General features: G+C 31.8%; 1 protein-coding gene across 2 annotated transcripts in view; it reads left to right on the top strand.

Annotated features, from left to right (window-relative positions):
• DIAPH3 (diaphanous related formin 3) overlaps nt 1–14,841 on the top strand; it is a 410,013-nt gene that overhangs the window by 74,179 nt on the left and 320,993 nt on the right. For both annotated transcript variants that reach the window (XM_031958457.1, XM_023500580.2), the window contains one exon: nt 12,820–12,950. In XM_031958457.1, the coding sequence (XP_031814317.1) occupies nt 12,820–12,950 (131 nt within the window). The remainder of the gene's footprint in view (nt 1–12,819; nt 12,951–14,841) is intronic.

The following is a 14,841-nucleotide window of genomic DNA, read 5'->3' as shown; positions in this document are numbered from 1 at the left end:
CAATTCTCCCTGTGACCTCCCCACTTCCTCCATTCCCAACATATTCTAAGAAACTACACTTGTGGAGATGCAATCTGGCAATTTTTTCTGTAGGTGGATTAGTGCTTCCATATCTTTAGCAAACCACAGTTTCTGAAGACTTAGTAAGTTACTTAAGTGAGCATACCTGGTATCTCACTTGAGTGAGACTTAAGACCAACAATCTTTGACACTATCAAATAATTCTATATTAGAAACTATTTTGGTTTTATTAAAGGAAATGACATTAAAGAAGATGAATTACTACAAGTAAATTCATCAAACAAAAGAATCAAGCAAGGTAAAAAAAATGCATTTAGCTTAGATAATTAAAAAATAAAGCCTTGCTTTTCATTCTTCTACATAAAACAAGGCTTAATTAAAAAAAAAAAAAGAACAAAGTCTAGTTGTTAATCTAGGAATATCATCAACAAACAGGAAGGATGATGAAAATAACTGAAAATAGAGAAAAGGATAGAAATAAATTAATATTTTTACAGATTAGATAGAATCTGATTTCTATTACTAATGAATTTGTATGCAGTGGATAGGAAAACAGAAAAAGGTGTGTGTGTGTGTGTGTGTGTTATGTGGGGCTGTGTGTATGTATATAGAGAGTAGGATGGGTGTTGATTTTTTGTTTCTAATTTTTAAAAATTATAATCAGGTTCTTGTTTATCTTGTCGTTAGGTTTGTCTGGGGTCTGAAAAGGACATATTAAGTATTAGTATTTGTTTTCAGTGATGTTACCTTTTAAGCATACTATAATTTTCCTTTTAATCAAGTACAATTTTACTGTTGTTCTGTTGAGATTATGATTGCTGTCCCTGCATTTTTGTTCTCCCTGAGGAATAATAGATTTTGTGCCAGCCTGTCATTTTAGCTATGTGAATTTTTCTATTTAAATTGTGTTGTGTTTCTTAATTTTTAAAACACCCAAGCGTTGACTGCCTAATCGAATCCAAACTTTACAAATCTGACTTATCGGACTCATCACCAAGCAAATAATAACAATATATAATAACCTTGGTTGAACATGAGTTAAACAACATTACTGAATTCTGGTGTTTTTCTTTTCTTTTCTTTTTTTCCATTCTGTTTTCTTCTATTTTTTGGGTGAATTCATCCCATTCATGTTCTGGGACGATAACTGTTAATTGTGTATTTTCTGCCATTTTGTACTCTTCATGTTTTACTTTCCAAAGATAGTTTACTTTGACCAATTCCTCCAATACTCTTTTTGTAGTATTGTTTTATATATTTCTATAATAAATGTGAGTCTCTATATTTAATCCTTCTCTAATCAGGTAAAAATGAAGTCATGTGTTGGCCTACTTCCACATTCCTTCCTCCATACTTGTTTATTCTAATTATTTCAGATAGTAAGTTGTATACTCTTTCTCATTTTTTTTTCCTTTTTTCTCTTAAGATTATTAAAATATAAGTAAACTGTTCCCATGCTATCTGCCTTCCTCCATTATACTTGAAGACATTAGGGTTCTGACTGATATTCTTAACTTCTACTAGAATATTAAAACACCATCATTATATAGGCCCTTTTAATTGCTAAAATATATTTAGCTTTCTCCTGACTATGTATTTAGTTTCTCCTGACTATTGTGTTTTCATTTCAGAATATCTCCTCAACTCAACTCTGATATCTTCATCAAGAGCACTTGGAAATCCTTTATTTAATTAAAAGTCTACCTTTTTCTGTGTAAAATTTTATTATTTTCAAACTTTGCAATATGGGATATCATATTCCAAGCTCTATTTCAAGTTGCCAGGTCTTATGTGATTTTAACTGTGGCTCTTTTATATATATATATATATATATATATATATATATATATATATATATATATATATATATATATAAATTATATATTTATAATGTATATTATATAGGACATATATAATATTTATATATTCATGATATATATTTATATGTTTATATTTAGTTATAGTTTAATTTCCTGGAAGCTCTGGATTTTTTATATTCACGTTCTTGGGAATTTTCATTTTGTGACTTTTTCCAGGAGATAGCTGATAGAGACTTGATTCATTTTGCCCTCTATTTCTAATAGGTTTGGTCAGTTTTCATTATTTATAAAAATATGGCATTCAGTCTTTTTAAAAAAAAATTGAGGTTTTTCAAGTACTATGATGATTCATATATTTTCCTCCTTGTCCTCTTTTCTACTTGACTCATTTTTGATAGGAAATATCTTTCCTATGAAACTTTTTTCAGTCTTTTGCCCATGTTCTAAAATATTTTTTATTACCTCAGAGTGATTGATCTGTTTTATATAATTCAGATTCCCTGCTACTTAGGTAACTTTTTCACCTTCTTTATTAATCGTTTACTTATTCTTGTTTTCTTTGTTAGTTTACTCTCCTACCCCCCCCAGCACTCTCATATGATCATTAAAAAACAAAACAAAAAAAAAACAAAAACAAAAAGTTCTTTAGGAACTTGGCATAACTTGTAGCACACCAAGCCTTTGCTTATCTGTGTTATGGAATAATGTCTTCTTGAGGGTTTGTTTCTTGAATGTTCCTGGCTCCATATTGTTTCCTAATCATTGATCTTTTCTTTTATTTACTCATTTCTCCAGATGTTTTTTTCTGTATTATACTTGTCTTAAGGTCAGGCTGTGTGTATTATGAAACAAGTAATGAGGTCCTCCTTGGCACTTTTGTTATTATTTGATATCTACAGTATTTTTAAAGAAATGTCAGAAGTGGCTGGCCACTGCACTAATGATGATCTAGGTGGGTCACTATCTATTAGGTAATTTGATGCCAGTTATGCGCTGAATATTGTTCTTCCTAGTCTTATAGAAAGAGCCCTATGAATCTTAGTTTGGATTGTGATAAAGCTCCAGCCTCCAAGAGTTGAATAAGTTTCTTCTGGTCTGGGTTTTCATATCCTATAACCCTGGCATACAACTTTGAATCCTAGGTTTACTGTGCTTACTGATTATCCATAATAGTTTTCCTTGGATTGTGCTTCCAGGCAGACTTTTGTTTGTCTTTGACTCTGTGTTGACCTGACATGGTTTCTTCTTGGGTTTTAACATAATTTCTGAGTTGGGTGTTTTTTTTTTTTTTTTAATTCTTACTGGAATAGTTATGAGAGAGCTGAACTTTTCTTCTTCCTTTGACTCGGCCATTGCAAGATGTCTTTTAAAAAAACAAAACATGTTTCTTGAGTTCATGGTGTTCTATATGTTTCTCTTACCCTGTCTCTTTGTCTTCCTCTCTTCATACTGCAGTTAGCTTAGAACTGCTGCTTTTACTACTGTACCCTATCTTCCTCAATTTAAAAAGGGAAAAAAAAAGTTTGTTTAACTTTATAATTGGCATGCGATGAAAAGGATAATATGTGAATAGAATGAAATTTTGTTATATAATGTTCTTAATCTGATAAATTTGAAGTGTTTATTCAGCTACTTCAGCCTAAACTTTCACCAAAAATCCTAATGTTCTATGACTTGCAAATAGATTTAAATAAAATACTAGTGCTTCCCTGCTTGTTTTGATCTCTAATTTCTACAAACTGTTTATGTATGGATACCATCTTTATACTCTTCTGTCACCAAGATATGTAAAATGAATCATGTCCTTTCTTCCTTTAACAGTTAGTAAAGTCTGATTCTACTTTCCCCTATCACTATCCTCTGAAAATGAAGTCTCATCTGCTTATGTGTATCTATAAATTAATGTGTGTATTAAATCTATCACAGCATGAAATCACTTGAAACCTTATGAAGAATAATTTAAAGAATTTAAATTGATTGCAGATGTTGGTGCAATTAAGGCCTGATGAGCATAGAATTTAGTTTATGAATTAGAATGTAAAATTTATTTTTCTTAAATTATAGTGAAATATTCCATGTAAATGTAGTTCATAGATATTTGATGTTTTTATAGGTGTTAAAATTGTTTTGAAAAGTGGAATGTAGCATATGATCCCTTAGGAGGTTACTTATATAATACTGAATTTCATGACATTTTATATATTGTATGCAAGTAGTAGAGTTTCAGTGTAATTGAAATAAGTTTTAAATGATTATTTTCTTAATTTTCTTTCTAGATAAAGTTTTCTGTGGAAAATAATAATCTGTAGTAATATTTTCTTAAAATTAAAACAAAAAAATTGCTTGGAAATAATATTTAGTGCTAGAGATATTTCCCTATTAAAATGGAATATAAAAGCACAAAATAATAAATACTTGGGCAAAAACATCAGTTAGGAATGTTTCTTTGAGACATCATGCTCAGTGCCAGGTATATAATGACAAAAGTGAAATGTTCCCTGACTTTCATGAGGTCATTCTAAAAGGAAAGACAACAAAAGTATTTGCTATCTAGATGCAAAATGAATACAAATTAGTTTTGAGAGGTACTAGTAGTTGGGTGAAGATGGCTGCGTGGTTGGAAGAAGACTTCATGCAGAAGATTGTTCTTGAAGGAAATTGGGGATTTTAAGATTCCAAGAGAATGCAAAAGCATAGAGATGAAGGTTGGACTCCAGCATAATGTGTGAAGAATAGCATATGAGCCATTATGCCTGAAATATATGAGGGAGGCTGCTTTCTATATAGAAGCTAAAAGAACATTAAATACTAGATAGATCATTAAAGCATTGAAGACCATTACATATCAAATAGAGGACTTACATTTGCTCATTAAGGTTAGAGAGAATTACTGGAGTACAGTATATGAAATGGAGAAGAGATAGGGAGTGACATGGCCAGACTCCTATTTTTTGGTGTTTTTCAGTCATATCTGACAATTTGTGATCCCCATTTGGGGTTTTCTTGGCAATATTGGAATGGTTTGCCTTTGCTTTTTCTCACTCATTTTACAGGTGGAGAATTTGAGGAAAAGAGAGTTAAGTGACTTTCCCATGGCCACACAGATTTGTGTGGTCAAGTTTGAACTCAGAAAGATGAATTTTTCTGATTCCAGGTCCTGTAAGCTTTTTAAACTGTGGGTGGTGACTCCATATGAGGTTGGGTAACTGTGATTTTTTTTCACAAAAAATTTGGCAGCAGAAGTTTCTGAATGCAGTAACCTAAAATTAATTCAAAATCATATGTGGAATGAATCTAAAATGTTTCTGATAGCATTAAGTATATTAAGTTGCATTAAGTGACTTCACTGCAGTCTTGGTTCTGAAATACAATATGCATACTTTACACTGCGCAGGTATGAACAATGCCTTGCCTCAGATTTGAGATGGGTTAGTGTAAGCACAGAGGGATTGTGAACAGAAAAAATTTAAGAAGTCCTGTAGTATTCTGTCTGCTGTACCACCAACTTACCTCCTCCCATGCTTTAAGAAAATTAAGAGTAGGAAGATATTGAATCAGGGAGAACAAATAGGCCATAATAATAATCTAGGGGAGAAATGATGAAGGCCTCTACTAGGGCAGTTTTATATAAATGGAAAGAAGAGGACTTGTTTGTAAGAGATCAACATTAGCAGAGAATAGAAGTGGAATGTTGATCTGGGTTTTATATGGCTGTAAATGATAAATGAACCCGTGAGAGCTGACCAAATTACCAGTGAGTATATTGAGAAAAAAGAAGGCTCAGGGCAGAGCCTTGGGTCTCTGGGTCATAGTCAGTGGGTATGACAGGGATTATCAAATTTCAAAGGAGATGAGGAAGAAGTAGTTAGACATATTGGAGGATAACCAAAAGATCTATCAGTGTCACAAAAACCAAGATCATCCAGGAAGAACAGTAATCCACAAGCTCAGATACTGCAGAGTGGTCAATGAAGGATGATTCTGAAAAAGGCCATTGATTGGTTGTCTTGGAGAGAGCTAGACTACGAGGGATTAGGTTGCATGGAGCAGGAGGTGGAGGAGTTGGTGGGGAAGGATAGAACTATGTCTCCTGGTATTAGTGATCTTGATTAAAAAGCACTGAAGAAGACTTTTCTATTTTTTATTCTTGGAGTCATTTTACCTGTTGGATTGTAAATTAGGAAAGAAGGAATGAAGTCTGCAATAATTTCATAACAAGAATAAGTAGATTGTGTGTTCATTTTCAATTTACTTCAAATTGATTCATAGACATTAAGTAATTAAATCCATCAATTTCTGTAAGACGTAAAATGTTACAGGCATTAAGACTACTATATACTTCAATGAGATCAATAACTGAAATAGTGATAGTTTCTTTTAGTATGAAAATTATAAGAAACATTATTTAAAGTATAGTTCACTGCTTAAGAATCTATAATAATAGCTACTATTTACATAGTGGTTTTTTTTTTTTTTTTTACTTTATCTGATTTTATCTTTAAAACAACTTGGGATTTTATTTTTATCTCCAATTTTTAGATGAAGAACTGATACGAAAGATTAAATAACTTGCTCAGGGTGACACAATCATTAAGTGTCTGAGACAGTATTTGATCTCCATCTCTAGTACTCTTCCTACTTTGTCAACTGTTGACATTTCCATTTAAACATCTTAAATCTTTTAAAATTCAGAGATGGTCTTTGAACATTGTTTCCCCTCCCCCTCCTCCTAATCTGTCATCCTGTAGCCATCTTTATGATAAGCCTTTCAGAGTCTGAGATAGGCTACTCCTTAGGATGTTACATCATTTTAGTTATGAGAAGTTTATGAGCAAGATAATGAACTATTTCTTGAAAGTAAAACTCATTTTTTATATATATCAAAAGTTTATATAATTTTGAGGTGATGGGAATGATAACATAGTATAGTGAAAAGAGCTATGAATTCTATTCCTGTCTTGTGATGGATCAGTTTTGTGTTTTTGGACAAATCTTTTCACCCTTATAACCTTTTGCTGCCCTATCTAAAAATGAAAAAGAGCATATGATTTCTTTTCAACTCTTGAGTTTCTGCATTTTCTAGATTGTAATAGTACAAGATAAGATTACCTAAATGAAGAAAGACAAGACTCGAGTACAAGATGGTGGTCTTCTAGTATTTTCAAGGCTGTCCCATGGAAGAGAAGTTAGATTAAATTTAATCAAATACTTATTGAAGATTTGCTTGAGACCTTCTGGTTAGAGATGAATTGGGATTCCTGCGGGTTTCCCCAGTGCTTTGCGTGTTTCAGTGATGAGGTTAGAACTTCTGAGGGAGTGTTTATAGTAGAGGGAAATTCTTTCTTTCAAGTAGATTAGGCCAGGTGGCCTCTGATGTCCTTTTCAAGTCTGAGATTCTTTCTCAGTGTAAATCTATCTACAAATAGAACTTTGAAGTAACATATAGAAATATATATATTATATATATTATATTATATTATATATATATTATATATTGAAGTAATATATAGAAAATATATAGAAAAAATTACATTCAGTTGGTTTATGTATGTGGGAAAATCCTGTTATCTCTATAGATTATAACCATTAGATATTGTTCTCTGTCAGCTGCTACTACCATCTCTCCAAATTACCTTGTATTGACTTTTTTATATGCTTATAGATATTCACATTTCCTTCTTTGATTGTTAGCTTCTTGATGACATGAACTTTTTGATTTTTTTGTCTTTAAATACTTAGGTACCTAGCACAGAGCCTGACATATAGTAGATGCTTAATAAATACTTGTTGAGTTTCACATTTCTATGCAAAACAATACTTCAGAAGCCTTAAATACTTAGTAGCATTTTGCATTTTGGACATAGTGACATATTTCTAAATGAAGCTGGAGAAAAATCAACTAGGCCCTTATTGCAGCAAAGTAAAGTGGTGTCAAAGTTAAATTGAAATGGGTCTTGATAAACCATGTAAAAGAATTCCCAAAGGCTTCATATTGACTAGAAAACTTGATATGAACCCTATCTGTATTTTTATTTATTTTATTATTTTTCCACTTGAGTTGTAGAGAGACGCTACCGAAACATATAAGCGTCTCTCTACAACTCTAGTCACCACAGTGACAATTTAAAAGCTCTTTATCCCTAATTGACTTTAAATATTAACATTACAATGACTTTTTGTTGTTTTAAATTCAGAATTCATTTTAGCCATAAATGTAAATATTAATTGCTTATGGACAGACCAGCCTATATAATGACCATGACAATATTATTCAAATTAATTTGCTTGTGTAAGATCTTACCAATTAAGCTACCAAAGGATTATTTGATAGGACTAGAAAAAAAAAATAACATTCATAGAGGCTCAAAAGGTCAAGAATCTCCAGGAAAATAATGAAACCAAATGAAAAAAATTTAACTTTTACTTTTAGGATAAAATATAAAATACTTTGGTGTTCAAAGCTATTTATAATTTATTGTAGCCTTCTTCCCCTTGCCCCACTATCTTTCTAGCCTTATATTTTTATACACTGCATGTATTTTTTGATCCAGTGACAGATGAAAAAAGTTTCCTTGCTTTTCCACCACTAAAACTCTCCATTCAAGGACTGATTATTCTTTTTGGCTGTTCCTTATACCTGGAATGCTTTTCCTTGTCTTCTCCACTTTGTTTCCCATGGCCCAGCCGAAATCTTACCAACTCTAGGAAGCCTTTTCTAATCCCTCATTTCTAGTGCCTTATACCTTGTTGATTATTTTATAATTTATCCTCTATACAGTTTGCTTTTTGTCTTGTCCATCATGTTGTGAGCTTCTCAAGGGTAGGGACTTTTTTCTCAAGTGTTTAGCACACTGATTGGCCCATAGCAGGCACAATAATAATGCTTATTGATTATTTTCTTAAAGAGCTAGTCTGTAACTGTGCTACTCATTAAACTTTAATGGATTCCAGAATGAGATAATATTTATAAAAAGCTTAGCCAAGTTCCTGATATAATGCATGGTGCTCAACAAATGCTTGTTCCCTATTTCTATCATATTGTAGTATTTTTATGAGTGTATATTTTATTGTGAACATAATAGTATGTATAATTTATAAAAATAAGGGGTGTGTGTGTGTGTGTGTGTGTGTGTGTGTGTGTGTGTGTAGATAGATGGGTAATGTTTGTGTTCAAGATTTTATTGATACTTGTACAAGATGAAGTAGTTTGAAGACTACTGTCCTTTTTTCTTAACATACCCAGATAGTTTTTTTTAATTAACTTGGGAGTTGTTGAATAGCCTAAATTTTTTAAGTTGAGCTCTCTGAGGTAACCAAAAGGTATATTGCATCCTTTGGGGAATCTGTACCATGTATATACCAGAGAGGAGTTGAAATGGTTTAATAGACTAGTTTGTCCAGGAAACTTTCTCCTCATGGGTATTTCAGATATTGCATTTCCTGCTGTATGATTAACATAATGTCATACTACATTCTAGGCTTGAGGAAGGCAGCACAGAGTCTGATCTTGACTTCTTACACTGCAAAATTCTACATATATTAGAAAAGGTGTAATATAATTGAATTGAATTGAAAGTTATCTAAAAATAAGAATAAAAAGCTGTGTGTTATATTCTAACATAATAGAGTATGTTTTGGATCTTAGTATTCTTTGTTTTCACTTTGATAAAAAACCAAAAATCTTTTTTTTTTTGTAATGAATATAGAAGATATTGATTTTAGCCATTGCCATAAAATGTTCTTGGACTAATCATTTTCATTTACAGGAGTGCTGGCAGGATGATAATGAATTGAGCTGCTTAAGTAAGAATACAAGTCATTCCAGTCTGCTTTGTGTTGCATTGCTATATCCTGTTGTCACCTTCCCATGAGATTTGCAAAATGTCTACATACAGATCAACAAGAGATAGTGGACTGACCCCTTCACTGAATTGTTCATGGCTGTTTAAAATCATCCACTTGTGGAAAATGTTTACCATATAATTGTGCTTCATTTTATTGATAATGGGAGCTACAATATAGCTTTATTTTGCTAAATATGTGATATGCAAAATGACTCTATGAGCATGAAAACAAGAATAGGAACTGGAAACAAACACTGGAAAAAAAAATGAGCTAAATTCTCAGATGAAATGCAATCAGTGAGGAAGAGACAATGAATCTGTTCAAGACTGGTAGTGCAGAAATGATTACTGTTCTAGTGCAGGTAAGATAGCATAGAAAAAGATAGTTGAGAATAGATAAATAGACGTAGTGATGGAAACAAGACTGTGGAGCAAAATAATTGCTTTTTATGCCTTGCAATCTATAAACAAAATGGAAGGTGTCAAGAATATAGCAAGAGCTTTTCTTAATGTGTTACCTTTGATATTTCAAATTGAAGGGTAAAAAAGTTTAAAATTAATATTGGATAAACTTTCCCACTTTTGTGGTGATACCAAATAGATATCCGCATGTTGTAAATTTATTTTGATACCATAAAGAGTAAAACTCTCCTAGTATTTTCATCTGCGTAGCTAATGGACCTGAGTTATATAATGCTGAGTTATGCTTCTTTTTCTTTTTAAAGCTATTATGTGAAATAAAAGAAGCATAAAAAAAGCCATCTCTAGGATTCTTGATTACTCAATTGACACAATGTTTTCTTCCTATAATATTCTTTTGTCCATACTTTATGGTAGTGGAATATGACTATGAATTAGAGAGAAATTTTATAAATAAATCAAATCAGTGTGTGTGTGTGTTTGTGTGTGTGTGTGTGTGTGTGTGTGTGTGTGTGTACAATTACATGTAAGCTCCAGTTCTCACATAAGATTTTTATTTCTTAGAATAATTTAAATTTGGTTTTGTCTCCTGTTTTCATCTCCACACAAATGATTTGTCTGTCTGTCTGTTTCTCTCTTTTGTTTTACTTGAAGTTCTGGGAAAATTCTCCAGCTATATTTTACTTTTTCTTTCTTCCAATATGACAGAAAACTACATTGTTCTTAGCATCTGTGACACTTACATTTTTAAATGATTGATAGGATGTAGTTAATCTTCATATGCCCTTATTAAGTAAATAAAATGTTCCAAATAGTGGAACATGTATGCATTTTTACACCAATTTAGAAAACTATGAGAATAACTTCCTTATCCTATGTGCAATTATTATTTTCCCCCCAAACCCTTTTTCTTGCTGACATCCTTATTACTGTAAAAGGTACCAGCATCCTCCCAGATACCTACCAAAATTTACAACTTGGTGTCATTCTCAGCTTCCATCTCTCTCTCTTTCTCTCTCTCGCTCTCTCTCTCCCCCTCCCCCTCCTCTCTGTCTCCCCTTGTCTCCTTTCTCTTTTTTCTTCTCCTGCCTCTGTCTGTCTGTCTTTGTCTCTCTCTCTCTCTCTCTCTCTCTCTCTCTCTCTCTCTCTCTCTCTCTCTCTCTCTCTCTCTCTCTCTCTCTCTTTCTCTCTCTTTCCTTCCATTGCTAAAATCTGCTTTTTTTTTTTTTCTAACATCTCATATTTTATTCTTCTGACACTGCTAACACTCTGGTATATACCCCTCATCAAGTCATGCCTGGCCTATTGATATAACATGCTGCTTGGTCTCCAGTTTCTCACCCCTCCAAATTCCTTCCTCTACTTAACTTCCTCTACTAAGATTCCTTAATCTATTTAGAGTGATTTTTTTTAAAGCCAGGTCTGATAGTTTCACTGTCATGCTCTATAAACTCCAGTCATTCTTTGCTAGGATCAAGTATTAAAAAAACCTCTGATTGGGATTCAAAGCCTTTTATGACCTGGCCTTCTCCTATATTATTTTTTTTTACAATATAGTAGGTCCTACATATTAGATGCTATTAAAAATGTTTTCTAATTTACTTGAGAATAAAAATTGGTATTTCTATGTGGCTGTGAAGGAATTAATGCTTATATGACTAAAATATTTTTTAGCCTGCTAGCCTATTTTGGTATAGGATGTGCTTTACCTAGATGTAACCATATAATTACTATTTTGATTCTGATTTTATTTAAGTGATATGTTTTATTGCTTCCCCAAATTAATTTTTTTTCTAAATTTTAACCATCTCATTGACTGTTATGAAATACTTTCTTTAATTTATTACTTTTACTTACCATTAAAACATTAAAAACCACTTAAACATTAAAAAAATAGCAAGATAGTATATTGGGTGGAGCATTGAGACTAAAGTCAAACTGTTCTCAAACATTAAAATTGATTTTGTGACAGTGGACAAATCACTTAAACTCTGTCTGCTTTAATTTCCTCAGTTGTAAAATGAGTATAAGTACTTATCTTCTAGGCTTATTGTGAAGATTAAATAAGATAATATTTGTAAAGTGCTTAGCACAGTGCCTGGCATAGTTGTCTACTTACTAAATGCTTGTTTCTTTCCTTAGAATATTTATCTTTTCTACATTGAACTGCTTTTTATTGTTGGTGGTACTTTACCTGTATGTTTTTTAATAATGTTATTATTAATAACATTAAATAATAAATGTTTTTTATTTCATTTCTCGCTTTTTTATGATTGATAGGAATAAATTTGCTCATATGCAGAGATTTAAGACTTAAAGGTTGCTTTGTTTGTTTGTTTTTAGTTTCCCCATTACGTTTTGGGTTGGCATTATATTTGTCTTTTGTTTTAATATCAGTTATTTTTTGATATAATGCCCTTTTAAGCCTCTACTATATATATATATATATTCCCTGTAAGTCTCTTGATAAAACTAACAAATGCTTTAATTGCAACATATATACTAGATTTAAAAAATAGCTCAATGAGCTCAATTTTTTATGGAGCTATAATTTTTTATATTAAGGACTATGAATTTATATATTCAAAAATGAAATGATCCCAGTGTATTTTCGAATTGCATATATTTTTAAAAAATGATTTAGTATTTTTGTTATTTTTGTAATGTCAAGAAGCCATCTCTCAATATAACTTTTAAAAATGTTTATTTTAAAGGGATGCCTCAAGAGTAATCGACAAATATCACCACAGGAATTCATCCATGAACTGAAAATGGGAGCTGTAGATGAAAGACTTGTCACATGCTTAGAGTCCCTCCGGGTGTCTTTGACCAGTAACCCTGTCAGGTAATTCATTTACCTTAAAACTATTATGGTAGACAGAAGGATTTAACAGATGTAGTGAATTTATGATTTATTTTCCCCGAATATATTTCCACTATACCATTTTCACTTTAGCAGTTTACTGATTTCTGATTGTTGAATATGAGTTTGTGGGTTTTTTGAGTGTGGTGAACCATCACATCTGTTTGCTTTATCTTTGAAGTGTATCATATAGTTGTGAAGTCCTATGGAGTTGATTAGTAATGTATGTATGTGTGTGTTTGTAATCTTGTGACTAAAGTGAAAATATATTACTGGGAGAATTTAGAAGAGGGAGAACAATTTTTCTCCTTATATTCTGTTTTTCTTTCCTTGAGTTTTATCTCTCTTTTTGCCATCTTTGACATTTATTTTGGTTTCACTTTGACCTTACTTTTCAGTAGTTAGAGATGTTAGTCATAATCTGACTTACATTTCTACTCAGAGATTGTCATCGTCATCATCATCATCATCATCATCATCATACATTTATTATCTCATGTGATCCTCACAGCCTCCCTATCTCTTTTACAGAAGAGGAAACTATGGCTTAGAGAAGTTAAATAGTTTTACAGGGTCATAAAAAAGTGTTAGAAACAGAATATTACGTCAGGTCTCATTGATTCCTAATCTAACATTTTATCCATTGTACCACTTGGGTCAGCTGCTTGAGACTCTGTCCTAAACCTGTACTTGCAATGAAGAGAGGAAACTGCCTAGTGGCAAACATTGTCACCAAGCTTTCTCAAAACAAACAAACAAACCAATAAAACACCCACTAATCAACCAAAGCTTATATTGTAGTATTTTGGGGTAAAATATACTTATAGGCACTCTTTTTTTTCTACTTTTTTCATCTTTAATTGGTCACAGTATCCATTGTGGGTAGTAAATCTGAGTATGGCTTTGAATACTTGCTATGTTGTAATAAATGTTTTAGACACTATAGGTATATATAAGGAAATAAGTTGTAAAGAACTAAATGCTATTTATTTTTAAAAATGGAGGGGGCGATATTAAGAAAGAAAACTAAGTCAAAATGGAGTTTTGAATAGAGCACTGGAGAATCCTGCCTCTCACATTTGCTATTTATGTGGCCTAACTTTTCTGGGATTGTATCCTCATATATGAAATGAGGAGTTTGAATGAGATAAATGAGAAGACCCAAGCTTCTTTGAATACCAGATCTATGGTGCTATGATTAGAAGAATGATCTGAATGGTATATTAATTAAAGAGAAAAAACAAAAACCAAAAACAATAGTTGTCATATGCAAAGTCATATGACATTTTTAATCATCCTTGGAGAGTAACGGGTATCTCTGCTTATTTTCAGTTACAAGGATCCTGAAGTACTGAATTATTGCCATATAGTGGTTCATAGGGGGAAGACATTATAGAAAAGTGGTACAGTGTCCCAGTATGATAGCTAATATTTGAGAAACAAGAAGCTGCACCTGTGGACCCCTGCTTTGTGGCAGGTCAAAAAAAATGATGTATCAATTATGTATAATTTAAGAAATTTCTATTCAGAGAGAAGTGCTAGCTTTGGAGAAATGCTCATAAGAAAAAAAGCCGGCATTTCCACTTAGAGATTAGAAGCTTGTAAGATGAGATTTTCATATTCTCTCTCCTTGGATGCTTTATTTCATACATATCAAAAAACATGAATTAACATATGTGTATGTATATGAATATATTTGAGTGTTTTATATATATAGTCTTTCTAAAGACTTAATACTATTTCTGTGCTAAGTAAATACTTTAAAAAAAAATGCCTTTTTGTGTCTTCATGTGTCCTTTTCCAAAAGAGCTTTGAATAAATAATATATGAATGAAAAATTCACTGATAGATAATACTTTGAAGATTATATTGT

The sequence above is a fragment of the Sarcophilus harrisii genome, chromosome 3 (assembly GCF_902635505.1).
Source record: "Sarcophilus harrisii chromosome 3, mSarHar1.11, whole genome shotgun sequence".
In the NCBI taxonomy this organism is placed as follows: Eukaryota; Metazoa; Chordata; class Mammalia; order Dasyuromorphia; family Dasyuridae; genus Sarcophilus; species Sarcophilus harrisii.
The sequence above is the reverse complement of the archived record's forward strand: the minus strand, read 5'-3'. Positions and strand labels throughout refer to the sequence as shown.